Raw genomic sequence first — 26,613 nt, 5'->3', positions numbered from 1 at the left:
ATTGTTTTTGCAGGCTGCTAACAGCAGTTTTTCCCTCGATATAAATTTATATTAATACATGCAAACCGAATAAATCCACTACGGGGTTAGGGAAGAGTGGACCAGCTACGTATCTGGGCATGATAACACCGCAGACACAATTAATAAATATCAGTATCAATAAATTCTGGGAGCGACTTAAAAACGTCATTTCCTGCGAAAGATGGCGGAACCCGAGTTGTTGCTGGACTCCAATATTAGGCTCTGGGTGGTTTTGCCCATCGTTTTCATAACTTTTTTTGTTGGTTTAATCAGGCATTACATTTCCATCCTACTACAGAGCGTCAAGAAGCTCACGGAAGAGCAAGTTTCCGACAGGTACAGAAAACCGCTCATTTAGTAATTTATCCTCTATCTCCATGGAGACCATCTTTTCCCCAAGGCTGTTAAAGGATTGTTAAACATTTGTGATTTTAGTGTATAGTTAATATTCTTATTGCCTCTCAAATTGCCTCTCAGCGTTTGTTCTTTCACTCGTCGTTGGTAGTTGGTTAAGCTTCCAGGAAAATTGGAACGATTTATAGGAACAACATAGAAGAATTCTGTGCACACACAATACTCAACAGAAGGATAGAGATTATTCCCCTAACGTCTGTGGTGTTTGAAAGAAAGTTGGTTTTGCTTTGGAAAACTATTCGCTTTAAGATTATGGCTGTAGCATTTTTTTCTGTTAAAATTTGAAGCAATTTATGTTCTGTGATTAATGAAGTGTGGGTGTAGTTTTTAAAATTCATCATATTTAAGAGCATTGAGAGGAACTGTCTCATTGTCAAGAATGAGCCACTTTAGTGTGCATTACTTTTGTCAACATACTTTCAATTATGCAAAATATAGCTTTTTGACCCTAATATCACTTTGTAACCTACAGCAGTGATGCTGCTGTTTTGAGTTGTCAGCAGATTTACCCACTAAATCTGCAGACTTTCCTAAATCTGTCGTTTTAGCTGCAACTTTCTTTTTGTGTTTGACCTGTAATTAATAAGAATCAGGTTGAAGCTAACTGTACCATTATGCGGTTTTTGTAACCTGGTTTAACAAAGGGACATCTACATTGATGTGTTCTCCAGGCAAATTACCTGGGTAACTGTAGGCCTTGGAAATATGGGTGACAATTTGAAGAATAAATAATAGGCTGCCTGAAGTGGCTGAAAACAGTGAATATAGAAAACTGCTGAAGTGAAGCACTTAGAAAGAAACAATATTGACTAAGATGGCAGTTTCCAAAGGGTATGTAAGACACTAGAATCTGGGTGTACATACTTGAATCAATCCTTGAAACTGGCAAGACCTGATGAAGATGTATGATGTAAAAAAATGCAGGAAAGTTATTTAATGCCTTCAATAGCATATCTGTTGGGCCACAATTGAGTCTTATTTACTTTGGATCATTATAGTATTACAAAAAATGTGAACATCCTTCTACAGAATGAATAAGTGGTTTATTAGATTGATAAAAAGGAAGGATATCTGCTGTAGGGTTAGACTGGAGAAGTTGGAGTCGTTCTCTGGGGAGGTGGAGGGGGAGGTTCTGAGGTTGAGAAGAGATGGGGTAGATAATAGATTTACATAAGATGGAGGGACTTATACAATTCTTATACAATTTGCATATATACTTGACTATTGGACATTGATCTAAATGTTTTAAAATATCTTAAATAAGAATGATAGGCATTAAATTTTGGAGTTAGTCTCATAGCTTCTTAGTAAATCCATTAATTTAGGTTATCCATGAGGCTTACTCTTAGCCCTTCCCCTCTCCCACTGAACTACTAATTGTCAAACTTAATTTCCTGATCCCCATGTTAGCTCCTATTATATATTTTATGTCGTCAAATATTGTTTCCCTCACCACAAAACCTGCCTTCAACATTCACCCCTTTTAAATTTTTCCCTGTCACTGTGTAACTAGTTATAAAACTCACTCATGGCATCCTGTGTCACAGTAAAAACATTATCTTTGTACTTGCTGAGCTGTCATAGCCTTTCATAAAGTCAATCGTGCCATTCTCTGGTTTTTCTCTATTGTCACCCAGCTGGATGGATTTTTAAAAATTTACTTAGATACAGCGTGGAACAGACCATACCAGCCCAACAAGCCACACAACTAGCAACACACCTATTTCAAAATAAATTTATTATCAAAGTATATATGGCATCATACATAACCCTGAGATTCACGTTCTTCCAGGTATTCACAGTAAACAGAAGAAAGAAGATGCCCTTAACTCCTGGTGGAGTCATTGGGGCGCCATGATTGCGCATCATGTGGCGTTTCTTTAGCATCTCCTTTTTTATTTTTTTATGAAGTTGAGTTGCTAGCTTGACGTTCAACCCAGCACAGATGAAAAGCGTGCAAGGGAGCTGGCTGGATTCAAACTCAGGGCTTGTCACCCTGAAGTCCAGTGCTGGTGCCGCTACGCCACCAGCCAGCCACAGTAAATACAAAAGAAATGAAAGACCACACCCAACAAGATCGACAAACACCAATGAGCAATAGACATTAAGCTGCAAATACAAAAGAAAAATAATAAATAGCAACAAATATTGAGAACATGAGATGAAGAGTCCTTGAAAGTGAGTCCATAGGTTGTGGGGACAATTCAGTGATGGGGTGAATGAAGCTATCCCCTCTGGTTCAAGAGCCTAATAGTTGGCTGTAGTCTAATCACAGGACAATTTACCATGACCAATTAACCTACTCGTATGTTTTTAGAATGTTGGAGCAATCTGGATCACCCAGAGAAACCCCTTACAGATGGCATCAGAGTTGATCTCCAAATTCGAATGCCCAAGCTGTAAAAGCTTCATACTTATCTGTTGAGTTAACAGCTAGAGAATCACCTGCTATGGCTTCTTCCCACTCCTGTTAATCTCCGATCACTGTCTGTCATTGGCCACCATTAATTCTCAAAACCTATACAAAGGCACAGAGGGCTACCTCCCACCTTGCGTGACCTCTCAGCAGTCTTTAAATTTCTATATTACTTGTCCAATGTAAAATGGAGTTTTTCATGTTGTGGGAAGTAATTGGACAGGGCAGTGTCCTTTTCCTTGGACCAGCGGGGGGTGGTCCAGGGCAGGAAATGTCTTAATTTAAGATGTGCAAAATTGAGTGCTGCTAATAGGGTGAATTACCATAGCAGAGATATCGAAACTAAAGAGCTTGAGTTTAAGGTAAGGGGTAGGAGGTATGTTATGCAGCAGATCCTTGGAACAGTTTCCTATCTCTTGAGTGAAGGCAGAGATTTTCACAGCATTGAAATAGTATCGGTCTCAGAACTTGAATCACCAAAGCAGAGAAAGCATTGGGATGCTTAATGGTAAGAATGGTTGTGGTGGGCCCAAAGTATTTGTTTCTGTTCTGATGTTGTCTTGAACTAGATCACAAGGTAAGCTAGCCTCTAATTTTAGAGGATACCCAATGATTTTTTTTCCCCAGATATATAAAGAGTAAAAGAGGGATGAGAGTAGATAGCGGACCATTGGAAAATGATGCTGAAGAGGTAGTAATGGGAACAAGGAAATGGCGGATGGACTAAATACGTATTTTGCATCGGTCTTCACTGTGGAAGATGCCAGGAATATGCCGGAAGTTTTAGAGTGCTAGGGGGCAGTTGGTATTACTAGGGAAAAGGTGCTTGGGAAGCTGAAAGGTCTGAAGGTAGATAAGTCACCTAGACCAGATGCACTACACCCCAGGGTTCTGAAAGAGATAGATGAAGAGACTGTAGAGGCATTAGTAATGACCTTTTGAGAATCATTTGATTCTGGAGGACTGGAAAATTGCAAATGTCACTCCACTTTTCAAGAAGAGAGGGAGGCAGAAGGAAGGAAATTTTAGGCCAGTTAGCCTGACCTCAGTGGTTAGGAAGGTGTTGGAGTTTATTGTTAAGGATGAGGTTTCAGAGTTCTTGGGAGCACGTGATAAAATAGACCAAAATTAGCATGGTTTCCTCAAGGGAAAATCTTGCCTCACAAGTTTGTTGGAATTCTTTGAGGAGATGACAAACAGGATAGATAATGTCAGTGGATGTTATGTACTTGGATTTTCAGAAGGCCTTTGACAAGGTGCACTCATGAAGCTGCTTAGCAAGATAAGAGCTGAGAAAGGATCTAGTGCTTCTCTGGAGTATATGACAAATAAACTCTTGGGCTTCTAGCCAGGTACGGTATCAATTATAACTGATGTTTCAATGACAAACTCTGCCATCTTCATCAGGGATGATGCCTAGGCATGTCTAGTCTGGTGGTATTTATAACACCATCACACATCCATCCTGATTGGTTAGTACAGAATCAATCACGTTTCCACTGTCCCACCTTGTTTACAGTCGAATTCCAGTTCTTAGAGTGAGACTTTAATCTTTGTTAAAATTCTTCTTCTCTTGTTTTATTTCAATCGTTTCCTTCACCAGGTGGTCCCAAAAGCTATTGGCGCGGCACAGTAGTTCTGTGCTGTTGGAAGTCAATCCTATGGCCATTGTGAATACATTGTTCTGCTACTACAGATTTCTTCGGGTAGCCCAAATGAATACACCTCCTATGCTCCTTGATGCGTGTTTCCACCAGAAAAAGCAGGAAACCTAACAACGAGGAGGGAGGAGGGACTTGGGACCGCTGGCGTTTACAGGATTCCCTGTGAATGCGAAGCCGCGCATATCGGCACGATGGAAACCCACATGTACCCGGCTGGAAGCCCGAGAAGAGTCTGTTTGAAAATACAGGCCCATGGTGCTATAGAAAAGATATTCACATGGATAGAGCATTGGTTGATTGAAAGGAAGCAACGAATGTGAATAAAGGGAGTCTTTTCTGATTGGTGATATTCCACAGGGATCGGTATTGGGACGGCATTTTACGTTTTATATCAGTGATTTGGATGATGGATTGATGGCTTTGTGGCCAAATTTGCAGACTATATGAAGGATGGTGGAGAGGCATGTAGTGTTGCAGAAGGACTTAGACAGGTTAGGAGAATGGGCAAAGAAGTGGCAGATGGAATACAGTTGTAAAGTGTATGGTTATGCACTTTAGTAGAAAGAGTAAAAGTGTAGTCTATTTTCTAAACAGAGAAAATTCAAAAACATGAGATGCAAAGGGATTTAGGAATCCTCATGCAGGATTTCCTAAAGGTTAACTTGCAGGTTGAGTCTGGTGAATAAGAAAAATACAATGCTAACATTCATTTCGAGAGGACTGGAATGTAAATGATTACGAGGGTGTAATGCTGAGGCTTTGAAAGGCTCTGGTGAGGCTTCACTTGGAGTATTGTGAGCAGAGTGAAGGCACTCGCGTGTTTTAGGAGCAATTTCTTCCCCTCTGCCATCAGATTTCTGATGGACCATGAAGTCAGTGTTTGCTCTTTTTGCACAACTTATTGTATTCTTATTGCAAGTTGTGGTAATTCTTTATGCATTGCACTTACTTTCATGACACATATCAGTGATTATAAACCTGATTCTGATTCCGTATCCTCTATCTTGCTGAATTAGTTATTAAATTGGACAACTATTTTTTAAACTCCATTTATTTCATGTCAGTGGAAACCTACTGAAACTTGTGTGACCCCAGGTTATGCCTGTCTTTTTGTTGGATGTAAGAATCAGTTATTCTTGTCTCGTTCCTTTCTCACCACATTGATGCTGCTTCCTGTGCATGCAGAAATGGAAACTTTCAGTTGCCTTTCCATCCTGCTCTCATATTGACATGGTCTAATAAGTGACTCTTTCCTCTTCTGACAATTCTACCTGCATCTCAGTGGGTAGGTCAGGTACCAGTGCACATTAGAAGCCCACAGTTAGCACCTCAATATCCTGCAAGGACATCATTACATTTCCCCAGTTTTTTTTTATCACTATTATCTAATTTCCAAACCAGAGGCATTTGAAGTATCTTCATTGTTTCTTACCATAGCTCTCCCTCAAATAAAGTTGGCACGACTTGCAGCTGTATCTACTGTTTCCCGCACTTCCATTTTCATCCCTGTACATCTGTCGTGCCCACACCCCACTAATCTCCACATCCAATGAATCACCCATGATTATTCTACATCCCGTTCCACCACCAGGCACGACTTCCTCCTCTCCTTTCAGCATTCAGAAGAGATTTCCTGGACACCTCTTCCATCTTTTCATGACACTTTCCATTGGAACTGTGCTTTTTTTTTCCCCATCACATTATGACCCAAACTGTATTCCTAGATGAGGCAGCATTTCATTTGTGCTGCTTTTTCAGTGTATTTTAGTTTATTTGGTGTTTTTTAAAAAAAAAACACTCATTATTTAGTCAAAGTTTTAAATAAGCTCTGAGTAAAGTATTGTTGTGTTTCATTAAAGAAATATTCCAGTAATTAAGAAATGGATAGTGTTACGTACCCCATAACTGGGTGTCTTACCAGCAAAGATAGAAGTGTCCGTTGGAGTCTGGTGGTACTATTTTCAACAGTGTTTATTAGTAAAAATATACAAATCAATATCAATGCAAATATACAAATAATACACGTTAGCAATACTAAACCTAAAAGTGCAGGTATAATAATAATCAATAATAAAACAAGCTCTATCGTTGTCTAGCGGATAATGAATTGTCAGATGGAAATATAAAGTTCAGTTCATGCAAGCTGCAGTAGTTGTTGGTTGATGTGTTGCAATTGTTGAGGAGAGAGAGAGACTAGAGAAAGAGAGCGCGCCAACAGTAACAGCTATGGTCTTTGCCAACCTTCCTTTACAATTTTGATCCGTCAATGTGTCGTTGTTGTGGCCATTCAAGTGTGACCCCCTCCATCTTTTAGCTAGACCGTTCTTCCGTGGTGGACTCATCACCCAAGCAAGGGTGGACACACACACAAGCCCCCACCAGTCTCGCTATAAACACTGTGAGTTAAAATTTACCGACCCTTCGTTCGGTCTCCGATGTCCCACACTGTCTCGTGGGTTTCTGCTGCTCACTAGCATTTCTCCTGGTGTGTCTGAGGGGTGTCACCCCAGACCTCAATTTTATCCCCACTCTCGGGGTCTCAGGTGTCAATCAGGTTTGAATGATTTAACCCATCAAACCAGCCCACTCTGGCTGTCCCCTGAGGGATTTCAATGAATAGAACAGTATCAAGTAAACAATCCTTCTCCAAAAGACAGCAGTAAATTTCCTCTTTTGTCAGTAGGAGATGTTCCCCCTTGTGTACCTTTTAGCTGTCTCTCTCTCCCTCTCCCCCCCCCTCTCCCCCCTCTCTCCCCCCTCTCATGAGCTGTTATCAATAGCAACTGCCCTGGCAGATTTCCTTTTGTCTCTCTTACTTCCTTGTTAGCAGCATCGAAATAGTAGCGATTTGCGATTCTCCAAAAAGGTGGGGGGGCATTGGCCACTCTGCACCCTTCTGCCCTTCGTAACAATGGAAATAACTTTTGTTATTCTGAGCACATGCCAAGACTTTCAATAATGAAAATACTCCCATTGGGAATTCAGGCTAGCATTGAGAATTAAAATAATGCTTCTTGGGAGATTCAAAACAGAGGAAAAATAAAGCTAACAGTTAAAGAGAAATGATTTATCTCATAAATGTAAGCATTGTTATTTTTTTCAATAGCTATGATGTTTGATGGACTGCAAAAGAAATCAAAGTACAAAGAAACCACTAGATGGGAGTAAATGGTAAATAAAAATATCAGAAATGCAATTTAATCAAAGTTAATGGGCAGTACAACTGATGTTGCCACATGCATATGACAAGCCTGCTTCTTAGTGGACCAGGTGTCTGTGTGTCTGCCTCTGTCTGTCTGTAACTAATCACATTTTTTTTACATACTATTGTTTTCTAATGTGGTTTTGTTCTGAATGTAAGTTTTCTTTGTATTTCAAGTTGATGAGTAACTGAAGTATTCCAGTAATGTGAAGTACAGGCAGTCCCCAAGTTACAAACGTCCAACTTATGGACGACTGGTACGAGTAAGGAGAACGCCATCCGGCATTTTAAGTTGCTGCGCTTGACTCTGTGATGAATGTTTAACTTTGTATTTGGCTTAAATTTTTCTTAGTAAGATTCACCCTGACCATAGTAAGATTCCCGTACCATCCGTGCCGGGTTGATGTCGAGCTCAAAACTCGACCTCGTTAAAAAAAACACTGCGACCGCCAGTTTAAATTCCCACGTGGAATATTGTGCAGGATCAAATACCCAAACCCAGCAGAGCCCCGACTTGTCCTATTTAGCCTGTCTCAGTGCGGTGGTCCTTAGGACCCAGCGGACCTCGGGAGCCGCCCGCTGTGTTTCTGTTCCATTGACGGGAAGTGATCGCGATTGAAAATAAAGTGGAAATAATAAAGCGTTTGGAAAGAGGTGAAACGCCATCGGTCATTGGAAAAGTGTTAGGCTACAGTCGGTCAATGATCAGAACAATTTTAAAGGATAACGAATAGAGTGAGAATAATGGAGGATGTGAAAGCTACAATTATTACTAAACAACACAGTGGTTTAATTATTGAAATACATACATTTCTTAAGTGTTTTATATGCATAGAAAGGTAAAATAAATACTATATATTAAGACAAAAGTTTGACGTACTGACGCTACATAATACCGGATGTACTTGTTCCAACTTATGTACAAATCCGACTTAAAGACTGACACTCAGGAATGGAACTCGTATGTAACCCGGGGAGTGCCTGTACATGCAGCAATTCTGTGGATGGAGGCTATCAAACCACTTGAAAGTGTTAACCATCATCTGTAATTTCTATTTATGTTCCAATTATTCCAGAATTTGTTGAAGTATAATTGATACCTTTTCTTTTGCAGTCAAATTCTAATCAGAAGTAGAATTCTGAGAGAAAATGGCAGATATATTCCAAAACAGGTAAATCTTCCTTTACATAAACACACCTGAAATAACTCTTGTCATGCTAAGGGCAGCTTGGAGGTGTCAGTGTTGCAGTTGAACAGGGGAAACCATGGAGCCATGAGGGAGGAGCTGGCCAAAGTTGACTGGACGGATAGCCTAGCAGAAAGGACAGTGTAACAACAATGGCAGGTATTCTTGGGAATAATGCACAAGGTGCCAAATCAGTTCATCCCCCAGAAAAGGAGGGATTCAAAGGGGGGAAAGGGGCCACAGTGGTTGACAAAGGAAGTCAGAGATTGCATAGCATTAAAAAAAAAGGAAGTATGACCGAGCTAAGGTGAGTGGGGGGACAGATGATTGGGAAGTTTTTAAGGAACAACAGAACCTAACTAAAAAGGCAATACGGGGAGAAAAAATGAGGTACGAACGCAAGCTAGCCAGAAGTATAAAGGAAGATAGCAAAAGCTTTTTTAGGTATGTGAAGAGAAAGAAGATAGTTAAGAACAATGTTGGGCCCTTGAAGAATGAATTGGGTGAAATTGTTATGGGAAACAGAGAAATGGCAGAAGAATTTAATGAGTACTTTAGATCTGTCTTCACTAGGGAAGACACAAGCAATCTTCCAGATGTATGGATGGGCCAAGGACATAGGGTAACAGAGGAAATGAAACAGATTGACATTAGGAAGGAAACGGTGATGAGTACTGATGGGACTGAAGGCTGACAAATCCCCAGGTCCAGATGGTCTGCATCCTAGGGTACTAAAGGAGGTGGCCCTGGAAATTGCGGATGCATTGGTAATCATTTTCCAATGTTCCTTAGATTCAGGATCAGTTCCCGAGGATTGGAGAATGGCTAATGTTATCCCACTTTTTAAGAAAGGAGGGAGGGAGAAAACAGAGAACGTATCAACCTGTCAGCCTGACATCGGTGGTGGGGAAGATGCTAGAGTCCATTATTAAGGATGAAATAGTGGCATATCTAGATAGCAGTGATAGGATTGGGCCGAGCTAGCATGGATTTACCAAGGGTAAATCATGCTTGACTAATCTATTGGAGTTTTTTGAGGATGTAACCAGGAAGTTAGACGGGGGAGATCCAGAGAATGTAGTGTACCTCAATTTTCAGAAGGCATTTGATAAGGTCCCACATAGGAGATTGGTGGGTAAAATCAAAGCTCAGGGCATCGGGGGGGAAGACATGGATAGAAAACTGGTTGGCAGATAGAAAGCAAAGGGTAGCGGTGAATGGGTGTTTCTCGGAATGGCAGGTGGTGACTAGTGGGGTGCCACAGGGCTAGGTATTGGGACCACAGCTGTTTACAATTTACGTCAACGATTTAGATGAAGGCATTGAGAATAACATCAGCAAATTTGCTGATGATACTAAGCTGGGTGGCAGTGTGACATGTGATGAGGATGTTAGAATTCAGGGTGACTTGGTGAATTCTGGGTGAGTGGGCAGATGCTTGGCAGATGACGTTTAATGTGAATAAGTGTGAGGTTATCCACTTTGGGAGTAAGAACAGGAAGGCAGATTATTATTTGAACGGAGTAGAGTTAGGTAAGGGAGAAATACAAAGAGATCTAGGAGTCCTTGTTCATCAGTCACTGAAGGTGAATGAGCAAGTGCAGCAGGCAGTGAAGAAGGGTAATGGAATGTTGGCCTTTATTACAAAGGGAATTGAGTAGAAGAGCAAGGAAATCCTCTTGCATTTGTACAGAGCCCTGGTGAGACCACACCTGGAGTATTGTGTACAGTTTTGGTCTCCAGGGTTAAGGAAGGACATCCTGGCTTTAGAGGAAGTGCAGCGTAGATTCACGAGGTTAATTCCTGGGATGTCTGGACTGTCTTACGCAGAGAGGTTAGAGAGACTGGGCTTGTACACACTGGAATTAAGGAGATTGAGAGGGGATCTGATCACAACATATAAGATTATTAAGGGATTGGACAAGATAGAGGCAGGAAATATGTTCCAGATGCTGGGAGAGTCCAGTACCAGAGGGTATGGTTTGAGAATAAGGGGTAGGTCATTTAGGACAGAGTTAAGGAAAAACTTACTCTCCCAGAGAGTTGTGGGGGTCTGAAATGCACTGCCTCGGAAGGCAGTGGAGGCCAATTCTCTGGCTCCTTTCAAGAAGGAGCTAGATAGGTATCTTGTGGATAGGGGAATCAAGGGATATGGGGACAAGGCAGGAACCAGGTATTGATAATAGATGATCAGCCATGATCTCAAAATGGCGGTGCAGGCTCGAAGGGCCGAATGGTCTACTTCTGCACCTATTGTCTATTGTTAATGGTTGGATAATATGAGTGTAAGTCAATGTGGTTTGGATTACTTTAACAATTCTTTTTATTCTGCATACTTAGTTCTGCCAAGCTCCTGCTGGCCTTTCAAAGTAATTTAAAACTTGGTGTGGCTAGGATGTGCCATATTCCATGATCTGCCATATCGCAACACCCACAAAATGCATAGAAAGTTGGGGCATAGGTAATGGGAATTTTGTAATTTACGTTCAGTTACCTGAAATGCCAGGTTTCCATTCGGATACTGCCTTATTTCGAACCAGCAATGTGCATGCTACTTTTCCCTTCTTGTAATGGAATTGCAAAATGTTTAATTTCTTATAGTTTTGAATGTTTCTGTTTTAACTGTTTAGTCTTTCCTAACACGGAAGTACTATTTCAACAACCCTGATGATGGATTTTTCAAGAAGACCAAAAGAAAAGTTGTTGCGCCCTCTCCTATGACTGGTAATCGATTCTTTTAACTTGTAATCTATGCAGTAGATATGGACTGTCTTATTTAGGCTATAAGACATGGGAGCAGAATTATGCCATATAGCCTATCGGGTCTGTTCCAGAATTCCATCATGTCTATTTTATTATACCTCTAAATCCCATTCTGCCTTTTCCCCATAACTTTGAAACCCCAACGAATCTGGAATCTATCAACCTCCACTTTAAATGTGCTCGATTACTTAGCTCCCATAGCTGTCTGTGACAATGCATTCCACAAATTTACTATTCTCTGGCGAAAGAAATTCCTCATCTCTAATCGAAATGGATATTCCTCTATTCTGAGGCTGTGTCCTTTGGTACTAAACCATAAGATATAGGAACAGAATTAAGCCATTTGGACTGCTCTCCCATTTCGTCATGGCTGATCCATTCCCCGCCCCCACCCCTCAGTCCCAATAGAACATAGAAAATCTATAGCATGTTTCAGGCCCTTCGGCCCACTATGTTGTGCCAACCATGTAACCTCCTCTAGAAGCTGCCTAGAATTTTCATACTGCATAGCCCTCTTTTTTTTAAGCTCCATGTACCTATCTAAGAGACTCTTAAAAGACCCTATTGTATCTGCCTCTACCACCTTTGTTGGCAGTGCATACCACACACCTCCTCTCTCTGTGGAAAAACTATGCCTTCTCCCTGTATTCCTTCAGGCATGGATTAATCAAGAATCTATCAGACTCTGCCTTAAATATACCCAATAACTTGGCCTCTGCAGCTACCTGTGGCAAGAAATTCCTCAGCTCCATTCTAAATGGACATCCCCTATTCTGAAGGAGCCTCTAGTCTTGGACTCCTCCACCATCGGTAACATCCTTCCACATCGTATTCCATCTTCATGACTTTTTAAATTGCCTTCTATAGGTTTGTAAAAGCTTCCCAATCCTTTAACTTCACACTAATTTTTGATCTGTTATATGACCTCTCTTTAGCTTGTATGTTGTCGTTGACTCCTCTTGTCAGCCATGTTTGCATCACCCTGCCTTTAGAATATTTCCTCTTCTTTGGGATGTATCTATCCTGCATTCACTGGGCTCCCCTGCTATAGGAAACATCCTCTCCATATCTACTCTATCTTGGCATTTCAATATTCAATAGTTTTCAGTGAGATCCCTGTTCATGCAAACCCAGAACCATCAAACACTCTTCATATGTTAACCCTTTCATTCCCAGAATTACTCTCGTGAACCTCCTCTGGACCCTCTCTAATGCTAGTTGTTTTTTTTTTCAGATAAGGGATCCAAAACTGCTCTCAATACTCCCAGTGCAGTCCGACCAAATACTTATAAAGCCTTAGTATGACCTCCTTGCTCTTGTACTCTACTCCTCTCAAAATGCTAATATTGCATTTGCCTTCCTCAGCACCAACCCAATTCACAATCTAATCTATAGTGTAGTGGTCACCAACCCGTTGATCGCAATCGACTGGTCGATCTTTGAGACTTTCCCAGTAGATCCCAAAAAAAAGAAAAATAAATACACAAATACTGTTGAGAGATTGTTTTCAGGTTGCGGGGTTTTAGTTCTTTCTGCCTGGTGCGCATGCATGTAGCTCCCCTGCCACATGCTGGTCCCCAACCACCGGGCCACAAGGAAACGATACGAGTCAGCTGCACCTTTCCTCATTCCCTGTCACGCCCACTGTTGAACTTGAATACACGCAAGGTCATCAGTCGCCTAAACACAGTGATACCCTCGCACCAGGGATCACTGGTTGGCCTCGGGTAACCGGCCGCCTCAGGCAGCCGGTGAGAAGTGTCGTTGCTACTGGCCTGGAGTGTGGACAGATGGCCGCCGCCTCTAAACCCGTTTAGCACTCCGAATGTTCGTGGGAACCCGGTGCTAAAATATTCGCAGACGACCTAATTTGTAAGTATCAGAGCAGTATCGCTGCGATCTAATGAAAGTCATCCCTCGAGACAATCTTTTGTCAGCTGATAGATCCTGCAAGGGGGGCGGGCGCGTTCCCTAGCGCACTCCTTGCTCGTTTGGTCAGTCGCTCTCTCTGGACTGTGACCGCCACGGCCCTGCCACAGGGACCTCCGACTCTATCTTGTCCTCTCACCCCATTCATTATCAGCTGCACCTGGCCAAGCCGGCAGGCGGTGAATGGGCGGGAGGTTGTCTAATGAGGCAATGAAGCCCTCAAAACTGCCTCGGAACCCTGAGTCCAAGCACCCTGCACTTAGACAAACCCACTGAGTTTTTTTCAGAGGAAGAAACGTGAGCAAGTGGGACAGCAGCTAAGTGGTGAGAGCCACGGAAATTAAATTGCGGAATAGACTGGACATAAGGAACCTGCTTCGAGTATCACTGTATTCTGGTCATGTTTAACACCCCCCATCCCGTCGGCCGTTCCGCAAGAATATTGTCAGTATTAAACCGGTCCACAGTGCAATAAAAGGGTGGTGACCCCTGGTGTTCATACTTTATTTCTGCTTCCAGGTTGTGGGGTGTTATTTCTGGTCTTTTCTGCCCTGGTGCACATGCTTATAACTAATCGATCTGGGGTCGATCTTGCCTTTCACTAAGGCCGAGGTAGGGGATCTTGGGCTTAAAAAGGTTGGTGACCACTACCATAATGAATCCTGCACAAACACTCCAAAGTCCCCTTGCACCTCGGATTTTTGAATTTTCTTTTCTTTTAGAGAATAGTCTACACATTTACTCCTGCCGAAATCATGGACAATCACTTCTCAACACTATATTCCATTTGCCACTTCTTTGCCCATAATCCCAGTCTAAGTCCTGCAGATTCCCTGCTTCCTCAGCACTACTTGCCTCTCCACCTATCTTCGTATAGCTGCAAATCTGGCCACAAAGCCATTGATTCTGACGTCCAAATTTTTGACCTATAACTTGAAAAGAAGCAGTCCCAACCAAAAAAGGCACTCTTTATTTGCATTCTTTGCCTCTTGCCAGTCAGCCAATCTTCTATCCATGCTAGTATCTTTCCTTTAATAGAGACTGTTGTTAAGCAGCCTCATGTGTGGTACCTTGTCAAAGGACCATGTAAACAACATCCACTGATTTCTTTGTCCATTTTCCCCTTTGATTTTGTGGAGTCTAACATACAAAATGGTTAGTTGTAAAATTTCCACTTCAAAAACATTCAAAGGTCATTCTGTACTTTGACATAACTTATGGCATTGTATATACGCTCAGTGGAGTGGAAACCGGGGTGTCCCCTAGTGCCGTAGCCCATCCACTTCAAGCTTCAAAGTGTTGTGCATTCAGAGAAGTACTTATGCACACCAGTGTTGTAATGCATGGTTATTTGAGTTACTGTCAGCTTGAACCAGTCTGACCTCTCTAACTGGCATAGAGAATTTGCCCACAGAACTGCTGCTCACTGGATGTTTGTTTTTGTTTTTTGCACCATTCTCTGAATGCTCTAGTGACGGTTGTTTGTGAAAATCCCAGGAGATCAGTAGTTTCTGAGATACTCAAACCAACAATCATCCCACAGTCAAAGTCACTTGGATCATATTTCTTCCCCTTCTGATGTTTGGTCTAGACAGCAATTGAACCCCTTGACTATATCTGCATGTTTTTATGCATTGAGTTGCTGTCACGTGATTGGCTGATTGGATGTTTGCATTAACGAGCAGGTGTACCTAATAAAGTGGCCACTGAGTGTCTTGGATGTGTGGACTTAAATTGATTAGTGAAAGATGAAGTGTCACACCCAACGTTTGCTTTCATTTATTTGTTTTATCTGTTCCATTTGTTACGTATTCAGGCAACAATAAATATATGAGTTCGGCAAGGGTTTTTTTTGTAACAAACAACACGTTTATTAAACACAAAACAACCCCCCCCCCCAAAAGTAAACAAACACTAACGTAACCGGAAACAGCTGCTGTGCGGCAGCTTAAATGGTTCTTAAAGCAATGTAGCTCAAACAGTTCTTAAAGCGATGTTGCAAAAACAGTTTTTTAAAAGTAATATTGCCAAAAGTTTAAAAATGCTCACAGTCCATTTAAAAGGAGAGACTTTATAAGACAATTTAAATTCTCTTTCACGTCGTTTAGCTTCGATCCCCAACGTCGAACTTTTCCCACGAAGAATTTACGAAACGGAACGAAACGAAACGGCTTAAAGGCACTGACCTTTACTTTATCACACTGTCCTCAATCTTCTGCTATCCTGCAGAGATTAACACAAGAACAGTCAACGAATTACTTTCGAATAAGGATTAAATAAGGTAGAACCCGTTCCACCGTCGTAAATTGATTCTCCTCGATCTTTAACTCCCGAACTCCAATCTTCACTCTCCACTGATTTCTCAAACTAGCAGTATTGTAAAGAACCTGCTGGCAATGACCTTTTAAACTTTAGGCATTAGATTAAAAACTTCATCCTTCAACTAAACTGCGTCATCAAATTAAATCACACAGTGGCATGAAGTCAACTTGGCAAATCCAGCCACGAACTGCCCCTCCTCACAGGGTGGGGTCTTCCTTTTATAACCTATTAAAAAAAACCTGTCACATGATCTCTACTGGTGGGAAAATGACATCACTCCACCATCACAAGACCATTACCTCAAGTCCAGTATAGCTTCAACCCCAGTCACGTGACAAGGGTACCACTGTCATATGTCACGAGTACGTAACACATTAAAGAAAATTGCAGAGGTTGAGTAAAAACGTAAAATTTGTGTATGAATGAATTCAGTAGACTTGTATTGCCAGGTCAAGTAATTACCATTATTTTCTCACCCAAGGGTATTTGCATCTAGCTTCCACTTTATTTTTAATCGTATTTTGAAAGATGCACTCAATAAGCAGCAAACACCTTGTGATTTTTAAAGTTTTAAAGAGATATCCTGCCTAACAAATGGGGTAAGGATTTTCTTTGTGTATTTCCTTGTACTGCTGATAAAAATATTGAAATTAAACCTAATAATTCTCCGAACTTAATGTTTCAGACCCCACAATGGTGATGGACATGATGAAAGGCAATGTTACAAATGTACTTCCAATGATTCTTATCGGTGGCTGGATCAACTGGACATTCTCTGGTTTTGTCACAAGTGAGTGATGCCCTTGAAGAAGTGCAAGTAAAATAATTGTTGTTCTAATTTTAAATGAACATTTGTGTTCTCAAAGTGAAATTGAGAAAACCAAAGCTATAATTTATATTCTCTTGGTACAATTCAGTAATTTATTCCAAAACATGTAAACCTGCTGCAACTTCTTCAATTAATTCAACTTTGTTTCCTATTCAAAATCAAATTATTTTAATCAACATCTTACTTAGTTTTTCTTTACATCCACAGTTACAACAAATCTGAATTTCATAGTTTTAAATCTTTTTCAAACATATCATTGCCATTTTAAAAAAAACTACCTGCTTCTCTTGTGTACTAAATGCTACTCATCCCATCACCTCTATCCAACTTTACTTTCATTTTCTCGCACTTTTCTCTGATGTATTACCATTCTGTTTAGTGCTATACAGGTAGTCCAAATATCAAATGTATGTTTAGTAAATTGAAGTTAAAATTATCTTACTAACACTATTTATTTTTCTCTTTAGCAAAGGTTCCATTTCCTCTGACATTACGTTTTAAGCCCATGTTACAGCAGGGAATCGAGCTGCTCTCACTGGACGCTTCTTGGTACGTTGAAAATTACAGAAGAATATAAAGCTCATCAACGATCACCCCTTTAGTGCACATTACAGATATGATATGCCAAAAGCAAGTTTTGGTTTTAATTTTTCACTAAACCATTGCAGTTAATCATGGTTAGCACTTATTTGGGACATCTCTAAAGAACAAAAACTAATTGAGAAAATAACCAAGATTCCCTTTGTTTATTTGGGGGCATTATGCCACTAAATTGAGACAAGAGACTTTTGCTGAAATTTCTAACAGTGTCAGTCATGTGCACTTGTGTGGATGTTAACACTGCATCATGCTTGGAGCAAGTAGTTTTTAAATAGTGTTAGTTGTGTGTGTTTGTGTTCAAAATGCACTGATTTTTCTTTTGTCACTGATAGTTGGTGAGAAATAAGCAGTAAGATAATTTTTGAACTGTTTTACCTACTGCGATTTCAAGCATTCAATCTTGGAATGCCAAAAATGGCCAGAATGAAAATGAAACAATTTCACTGCTTTAAGTTAGGAATTTGAAGGTATCGACAATCATCTTGAATGATGCATGGAAACGAAGATTTGAAGAATGCAAATGTCGGAATTAATTGTATGAAGGTAGTCCATTATTTGCACTAAGTGTCTACGCTGATTTTGTTCATTTACAGTCAATCAAAAGAACATGGCAGTGTATACTGGATGAATTGCTATGTCAATATCTATTATGAACTGTAATTTTATAGTACTGTAGTGTATTGTTAGTGTTCTTATTTGTTCTGTATACATAATTTGTTAGTTAAATGGTAGTTTGTCCTTTTCAATAGGTTCAAAGGTACATTTAATATCAGAGGAATGTATAGAATATGCATCCTGAAATTCTTTTTCTTTGCAAGCATCCACAAAAACAGAGTGCCCCAAAGAATGAATGACAGTTAAACGATAGAACTCCAAAGCCCCCTCCCACAAGCAGCAAGGCAATGACCCTCCCCCCCACCAGCAAAAAAGTATCGGCACCCTCCACTGAGCAATCAAGTGTGCAGCAAAGCATCAGTAAAGACACAGACTTGCAGTACCCCAAAGACTCCTCTTCACCTGGTAATTCAACACAGGACAGCCTCTCCCTAATAGAGGAAAAAGAGTTGTCCCCGTTTCACAGCAAGAGGGGGGAACATAACAAACAACTCACTGAAGTACCTGGTAAGGCTCTGAAAACCTGTGCCAACCAACTAGCGGGAGTATTCAAGGACATTTTCAACCTCTCACTGCTATGGGCAGAAGTTCCCACTTGCTTCAAAAAGGCAACAATTATACCAGTGCCTAAGAAGAATAATATGGGTTGCCTTAATGACTGTCATCCGGTAGCACTCACATCAACAGTGATGAAATGCTTTGAGAGATTGGTCACGACTAGACTGAACTCCTGCCTCAGCAAAGACCTGGACCCACTGCAATTTGCCTGTCGCCACAATAGGTCAACGGCAGATGCAATCTCAATGGCTCTTCACATGGCTTTAGACCACCTGGACAACACAAACACAAGATGCTGTTCATTGACTATAGCTCAGCATATAATACCATCATTCTCACAATCCAGATTGAGAAGTCGCAGAACCTGGGCCTCTGTACCTCCCTCTGCAATTCAATCCTTGACCTCCTAACTGGAAGACCACGATCAGTGCAGACTGGTGATGACATATCCTCCTCGCTGACGATCAAGATTGGTGCACCTTGGGTGTGTGCTTAGTCTACTGCTGTTATCTGTCTATACGCATGGCTGTGTGGCTAGGCATAGCTCAAATATCATTTATAAATTTGCTGACGATGCAACCATTGTTGCTTAGAATCTCAGGTGGTGACGAGAGGACGTCCAGGAGTGAGATATGCCAACTAGTGGAATGGTGCGGCAGCAACAAGCTGGCACTCAACATCAGTAAGACGAAAGAGTTGATTGTGGACTTCAGGAAGGGTAAGATGAAGGAGCATATACCAATCCTCATGGAGGGGTCAAAAGTAGAGAGAGTGAGCAGCTTCAATTTCTTGGTGTCAAGATCTCTGAAGATCTAATCTGGTCCCAACATATCAATGTAGTTAAAAGAAGGAAAGACTGGGGCTATACTTTATTAGGAGTTTGAAGAGATTTGGCATGTCAACAAAACCACTCAAAGTTTTCTATAGATGTAGCATGGAGAGTCTTCTGACAGGCTGCATCACTGTCTGGTATGGAGGGACGACTGCACAGGACCGAAAGAAGCTGCAGAAGGTTGTAAATCTAGTCAGCTCCATCTTGGGTTCTAGCCTACAAAGTACCCAGGACATCCTTAGGGAGCGGTGTCTCAGAAAGGCAGTGTCCATTATTAAGGACCTCCAGCACCCAGGGCATGCCTTTTTCTCACTGTTGCCATCAGATAGGAGATACAGAAGCCTGAAGGCACACACTCAGCTAATCAGAACAGCTTCTTCCCCTCTGCCATCCGATTCCTAAACAGACATTAAACAAGAGGAAATTTGTAGATGCTGGAAATTCAAGCAACACACAGAAAATGCTGGTGGAACGCAGCAGGCCAGGCAGCATATATAAGGAGAAGCACTGTCGACGTTTCGGGCCGAGACCCTTCGTCAGGACTAACTGAAAGGAAAGATAACAAGAGATTTGAAAGTAGGAGGGGGAGGGGGAAATACGAAATGATAGGAGAAGTCCGGAGGGGGTGGGGTGAAGCTGCAAGCCGGAAAGGTGGTTGGCAAAACGGATACAGAGCTGGAGAAGGGAAAGTATCATGGGACTGGAGGCCTCGGGAGAAAGGGGAAGGGAGCTCCAGAGGGAGATGGAGAACAGGCAGAGTGATGGGCAAAGAGAGAGGGAAAAAAGGAGGGGGGAAAAACTATATCAAGAATGGGGTAAGAAGGGGAGGAGGGGCATTAATGGAAGTTAGTGAAGTCAATGTTCATGCCATCAGGTTGGAGGCTACCCAGCTGGTATATAAGGTGTTGTTCCTCCAACCTGAGTATGGCTTTATCTTGACAGTAGAGGAGGCCATGGATAGACATATCAGAATGGGAATGGGACGTGGATTTAAAATGTGTGGCCACTGGGAGATCCTGCTTTCTCTGGTGGACAGAGCGTAAGTGTTCAGCGAAACGGCCTCCCAGTCTGTGTCGGGTCTCACCAATATATAAGAGGCCACACCGGGAACACCGGATGCAGTATACCACACCAGCTGACTTGCAGGTGAAGTGTCGCCTCACCTGGAAGGACTGTCTGGGGCCCTGAATGGTGGTGAGGGAGGAAGTGTAAGGGCAGGTGCAGCACTTGTTCCGCTTACCAGGATAAGTGCCAGGAGGGAGATCGGTGGGAAGGGATGGGGACGAATGGACAAGGGAGTCGCGTAGAGAGCAATCCCTGCGGAAAGCAGAAAGGAGGGAAAGATGTGCTTGGTAGTGGGATCCCGTTGGACAAAGCCCATAGCCCTAAATAGACATTGAATCTTTGGACTCTACCTCATTTTTTTAACATACAGTATTTGTTTTTGCACGTTCTTTTTATGCTCTACGCTCAATATGAGATGCTTGTGTTAAATATCCTTCTGGCATACTTTTAAAAATGCTTTCACAGAAACTATAAAATGGAACAATTTGAGTTAATCTAATAATCCAGTGTCCAATAATATATTGTATGTTGAATGTTTTATTTTTATAATCTATGGGCTTTGAATCTCACCTATTTCCATATTCATTGTTCATGTAAACCTTTTTCCTTGAATCAAGGGTTTTATAGAAATAGAAGTCGTATTTTTAAGAAGGCAGGGAATAGTGAGTTTTGGTAGGCTTTTAGAATTTGTGAGATGGCCTGTTTAAAAATAAAATAAAAATTGAGTGAAGATCTGCAGTGAATGCTCCCTTCAGTGGATGAGATTTATCCATGAATCTGTTTAATGCTGCATTAATCCTCCATTAAAGTAGGACAGGAATAAACAAAGGCTAAGCCAGCATCATATAACTCATGAAACTCTAATCTACTGAAAATCCAATAGAGCTATTGAGTTTTGAAATGAAATTAACATTCTCATGAGTTTATATAAGGATTCCTAAATCTGTCTTTTCAATCTTACATTTTTCCTTTTCTGCCTTTTCCCTGGAGTTTTCATTTCCTTTGGCTAAGTACTCAGATCATTTATGTGAGAAGCATTTTATGATTTCAAGTGTCTTATGGATGAGACTTTCAAAGAGGCAGATGTAAAAGATCCATGGCACTATTTTGAAAACTCCGCATAACCAAAGCAATATTCATCTCACTGAACATTGCTAAAATTTAGCTTATTCAGCCTCTGTCACTTTGCCTTTGTGTGAGCTTGCTATGTAAAAATTAGTGGTTACATCTCCTTAATTATGAGAGTAACCCCTCTTGTAAAATGCTGTATCATCACCATTAAAGACATTATATGAAGGTTATTTTCTTCTTGATAAAGGCTAAATATAGTTTGAGTATAGGCTATCAAGCACACAGCACAATTGGAGTGGCGTGCCCTCTTAGTACATCTGTTTATGCAATACTGACTTGATTCCATCTCAAGAATCATATCATACAGGAACATCTTACATCTTGACTTGAAGGCATGTCTGGTTTATCATTATGTAGACAAAGCTGATAGTTCAGTAATGCTACCACATTTACATTTATTTTTCAATTTCTTTCAAGTTAATTTGTCTTTTTTGTACTCAGGGTGAGCTCTGCATCTTGGTACTTCCTGAATGTGTTTGGACTCAGAAGCATGTATTCTCTACTCCTAGGACAAGATAATGGTAATCAGTAACTTGAGCATGTATATGATGAATATCATATATGGCACAAATGGAATGTGTATAAAATTGTGTCAGTAGATTGATTTTACAGGCTGGATGTATGGTAGGATAGATTTTCTTTTTGGAATTGGAGATTACATTTTGTATTTTCACCAGAAAATGAGCTCCTCAAGCTTCTATAGCCATAAAGATCTTTTTCCTATCTGCATGTATTTTGCCTCTCTTCTAACCAACGTAACAGTTTAAAAAAAAAAGTAAATATTGGCCCAGAATTTAATTTGGAACTTCAAGTCACACAGCAGCAAGATGTTAGTGTGGACAAATGAGGTGATCCATCCTACTTGCCCTTCCTACAAAGCATCTTACTAATCTTGTGGTTAGTGGTGCACATTGTTAAACATTTTGAGAGAATATGAAAATTATTGGTTAAGATACCTTGAAATCTAAAGATACAGTATTCCCATTTTATCAACATGCAAAACGTTTTAACATCTTATAAACTTTATTGACTAAAGCCATACAACATTTGGTACTTTGTGTTAATTAGCACAATCAAGCCAGAATGAAATTAAATATAATTCGACTTTTCAGACTTGATTGTGACCTATTTATTTCTAATCTAGATTGAATTTTCAAGTGTTTGAGTTCAGAATCTTGAATATTTTAGAACCATAGAACATTACAGCACAGAAGCAGGCCTTTTGGCCACTGGCTGTGCCAAACCATTTTTCTGCCCAGTCCCACTGACCTGCACCTGGCCCATATCCCTCCATACCACTCTCATCCATGTACCTGTCCAAGTTTTTCTTAAGTGTTAAAAGTGAGCCCGCATTTACAACTTCATCTGGCAGCTCAATCCACACTCCCACCACTCTCTGTGTGGGGGGGGGGCTTCTTCACACAATGTTCCCTTTAACCTTTTCACCCTTAACCCATGTCCTCTGGATTTTTTTCCTTCCCTAGCCTCAGTGGAAAAAGCCTGCTTGCATTCACTCTATCTATACCCATCATAATTTCATACACATCTATCAAGTCTCCCCTCATTCTTCCTACGCTCCAGGGAATAAAGTAAGCATTAAAGACCCTTTGAGTTGGACTGCTTTTGTAATCAGCTGGTGTTATGGGTTCTGTTTTCAGGATGAAGAAAGGAGAAAGTTGTATTAATAATGTTCACTTGGTATATGTGAATATAATCTATTAAAAACATTCAGAAGGCACTCTAATAATGTAATGTGGTTCAGAGGAAATGCAGAGGTAAGGCTTTAGCACATCTTTATTACCATGTTGGTATTAAAGATCTGTTCAAAATGAAGCCTGAAGAAACTTTGTTCTCTCACTGTCACCACCATGAACATTTCTCCTACCCTGATCTGTCTTAACAGTCATCCATTTTTGAATGGATGATGGAGTAATTGCAAAAGCACCTTGCTGCCTTATGTTATCCTATTTGAGCCCAAGCCGTTAAACGTCTATTAACTATTAGGTTGTCACTGACTTCCTTAACACAAAGTGAGTCAGTGACCTGCGGGAATAGATAAAATTTGACAGGATGGAAAGAAAGAGAAAAAGTTTACTTTTATAAACAGATAGCAATTGGGATCACTTGAAATGGCAGTTCTCTGATGCAAGCTTTTTTTTTAAATGTGTTGAATAAATTGTTTACAAATCTTGAAAACAAACATTCATATTTAGCTGCAAACAAAATGGAAAGTTGTTGCTGAATCAACCAGCAATAGTATCCTGCATTAATTTTACACCACTACCAATCAGATAGAAAATGATGGGTTGGTGGCTACAATCTGATTGCAGCAAAACAAAAATTAATAAAACATTCATTGAACCTTAGAACATAGCTTTGTGCTTTGAAAAACTTGTGAGATTATTTTAGATCCTTGTAAATCATGAACATCATAAAGACAAGAATATGGGTTTTCTGTTTTTGTACTGGGTATAATTTAAGGATGTGTTCTGATAATTATGAGAATTGCAATTTTGTTTTCATAAAACTAACTACTTTTTATAGTGGTTGCCATTCTTGTTATTGTAAAAATAAGTTAATTTTAATTTAAGGAAGTGTCTTTATTCTGGGATTTATTGTGCATGAAAAGTAAACCATGTTAATGTGGAACTGAATACTATTTAAGAATGTTCCCTTTATAAAATGAAGCTGCTGATCTGTGAATAAAAGTTTTCCCTTTTAAATTTTTTTTTCATGATTAGATCTGTTTCTTTCCTTACTTTGACATTTAATCCACTGAACTGAATACTCTGCCTCTTATTGTAGCTGCAGATCAGTCACGTATTATGCAAGAACAGATGACAGGTGCTGCAATGGCAATGCCTCCAGATACAAATAAAGCTTTCAAGGTTTGTTAGTTATACCATATAAATATAGAAATATCCTGTTCTTGCCTTCTGGTATAACATTAGTTGTCTTGCACATCACAGCATTTTATAGTAAGCTCTAGTAGACACTTAATTTGGATAATAAAGTCAAAGTTGGCAGTATTTTTGTTCATGAAATTTATGGTATTATGTGGATGAAAAAATGTTTGATAATTTTTATTCATAAAATGCAAAGCTTCATGTTTAGGACTTTATAAGAGTTTGGATTCATTTCTGTTTTTTGAGTAGGGAATAAGGGATTTGTTACCAGATCTATACAAATGAATATTAGAACAAAAATGAACTGAAGTCCTTGTCAAGAGGGTGTATATAGAGTATATTCACATTATTGTCCCAAAATGTTGCACTCCAGTGACGCTATTTTTCCATAATCTGCTGAGGAAAAAAACAAGATTAAAAAGTTGGAACTTCTGTGGGAATTGTTAGGGTCATGTGAGGGAATACTTAAATAGAAGATTGTAAGGCAAAGATTTTAGACCTTTTTTTATAACTAGAACATTCTTCCATAAAATTGACTGAAAATCCTCTAAGTGCAATTAATAATTGAAAACAAAATTATTAACTTCAAGTTCAAATCCATCACACAGTGCTGCTTAGTTCAGAGTGACACACACCAAATGTGGAGGAACTCAGTAGGCCAGCAGCATCTAAGGAGAGGAATAAACAGTTGCTGTTTTGGGTCAAGATTCTTCATTTGGACTGGCTAGAAAAGGGTGGAAAGCAAGAATAAGAAGATAAGGGGTGTGGGGGGGGGGGGGTGGAGTACAAGCTGCCAGGTGATAAGTGAAGCTAAGTGAGGAGGAAAGGAAAATGGATGGGGGGGAATGAAGTGAGAAGCTGGGAGGTGATGAGTGAAAAAAGTAAAGGGTAAAAATAGAATCAATCTGATAAGAGTGAACCATGAGAGAAGGGGACAGAGGGGGCCCTGTTTCCTCGTGGTTAACATTTTCTGGCCATGGTCTGATCAATGCAAAGATACTTAATCTTGGTTCTGCCCCTATTAAGAGAATCTGTTCAGCCACAGAGTTCCTTATTCTGTGGTTCCTAATACTGATTAAGGTCCCAATCATTTCTGCTGAAGATCCATGCAAAGATAAGTGACAACAATGTTGTGAATTATAATATCCTTCATATTCAAGCACCTTATCAGCACTGATTAATATGAATTTGCATGAAAAATGGCCTAATGATATACTAGGAATTTAGTAGTATGCATAAGAGTAGGATTAAAATAGAAGGGGGAGTAATAGGAATAAGTAATCTATTTGGTAGTGCAAAACTGAAAGGTAGAAAAATATACAGTTTCTTTTGTTTTTGTATTTTTATTGTAAAGGCTGAATGGGAAGCTTTGGAAATCCTGGATCATCAGTGGGCCATGGAGGAAGTGGAAGAAGAACTTATGACCAAGGATCTCAATTTTGAAGGAATGTTCAACAAGGAAATAGACACGTCAATGTTTTAAGGCACCTTAACCAGGGACCCCAGATTAAACTTCTACCATAAGTAGGTTTGTAGTAAGACAGATATTTCTCCTTGTCTTAAAAATTCAGTTGAAAGCATTAGAAATGTCTGGTAAAGCTGCAAGTCACACAAACCACTAATGTGAGATTTTACTGTGAATTTGAAAGCCATCAGTGTAAAGATTACTAGATAAGAATAGATTGTATATTTTCTTGCAATATGTCAGGAATTCTCTGTCACTGTTCATTTATAGAAGTAAAAGTTATTTAGAAGTCCAAGGTGTCTATGACCAAATGTATTGGATCACTTTTTTTGTTAAAAGAATTATGAAGGGAAAATAAAAATTACTATTCTCATGTGGATAAGGGTGGTTCTTTGGGTAATTGAAGCATCTTATTTTGCAGTTCTTGTAGGTCAGAATTAGTTCATTTAATATTTTAAAAATTTTAATATTAATTAAATATTTTCATATTTAATGTTCATCTTGTGACTAAGTATTGGCATTTCATCATTTTTTTTCCATATTATCACCAAGGGAACTGGGTAGCCTTCAACCTAATGACATGAACATCAATTTCTTGAACTTCTGATAATTGCCCCGCCCTCCCCTTACCAATCTCCATTTCCTTCTCTTACCTCCCTCTGGTGCTCCTCCCCTTCCCTTTCTTCCATGGCCT

General features: G+C 40.1%; 1 protein-coding gene across 1 annotated transcript; it reads left to right on the top strand.

Moving 5' to 3' along the window:
* The first annotated feature begins 195 nt into the window (after positions 1 to 195).
* LOC132394351 (ER membrane protein complex subunit 3-like) lies at positions 196 to 26,301 on the top strand. The gene is made up of 8 exons (XM_059970393.1): positions 196 to 357; positions 8,832 to 8,889; positions 11,535 to 11,628; positions 16,604 to 16,708; positions 17,215 to 17,296; positions 21,990 to 22,069; positions 24,354 to 24,436; positions 25,809 to 26,301. Exons 1-8 carry the CDS (start codon positions 203 to 205, stop codon positions 25,935 to 25,937), a joined length of 786 nt encoding a protein of 261 aa, XP_059826376.1. The 5' UTR covers positions 196 to 202; the 3' UTR covers positions 25,938 to 26,301.
* Positions 26,302 to 26,613: the final 312 nt, after the last annotated feature.

The sequence above is a fragment of the Hypanus sabinus genome, chromosome 1 (genome assembly GCF_030144855.1).
Source record: "Hypanus sabinus isolate sHypSab1 chromosome 1, sHypSab1.hap1, whole genome shotgun sequence".
Lineage (NCBI taxonomy): Eukaryota > Metazoa > Chordata > Chondrichthyes > Myliobatiformes > Dasyatidae > Hypanus > Hypanus sabinus.
The sequence above is the reverse complement of the archived record's forward strand: the minus strand, read 5'-3'. Positions and strand labels throughout refer to the sequence as shown.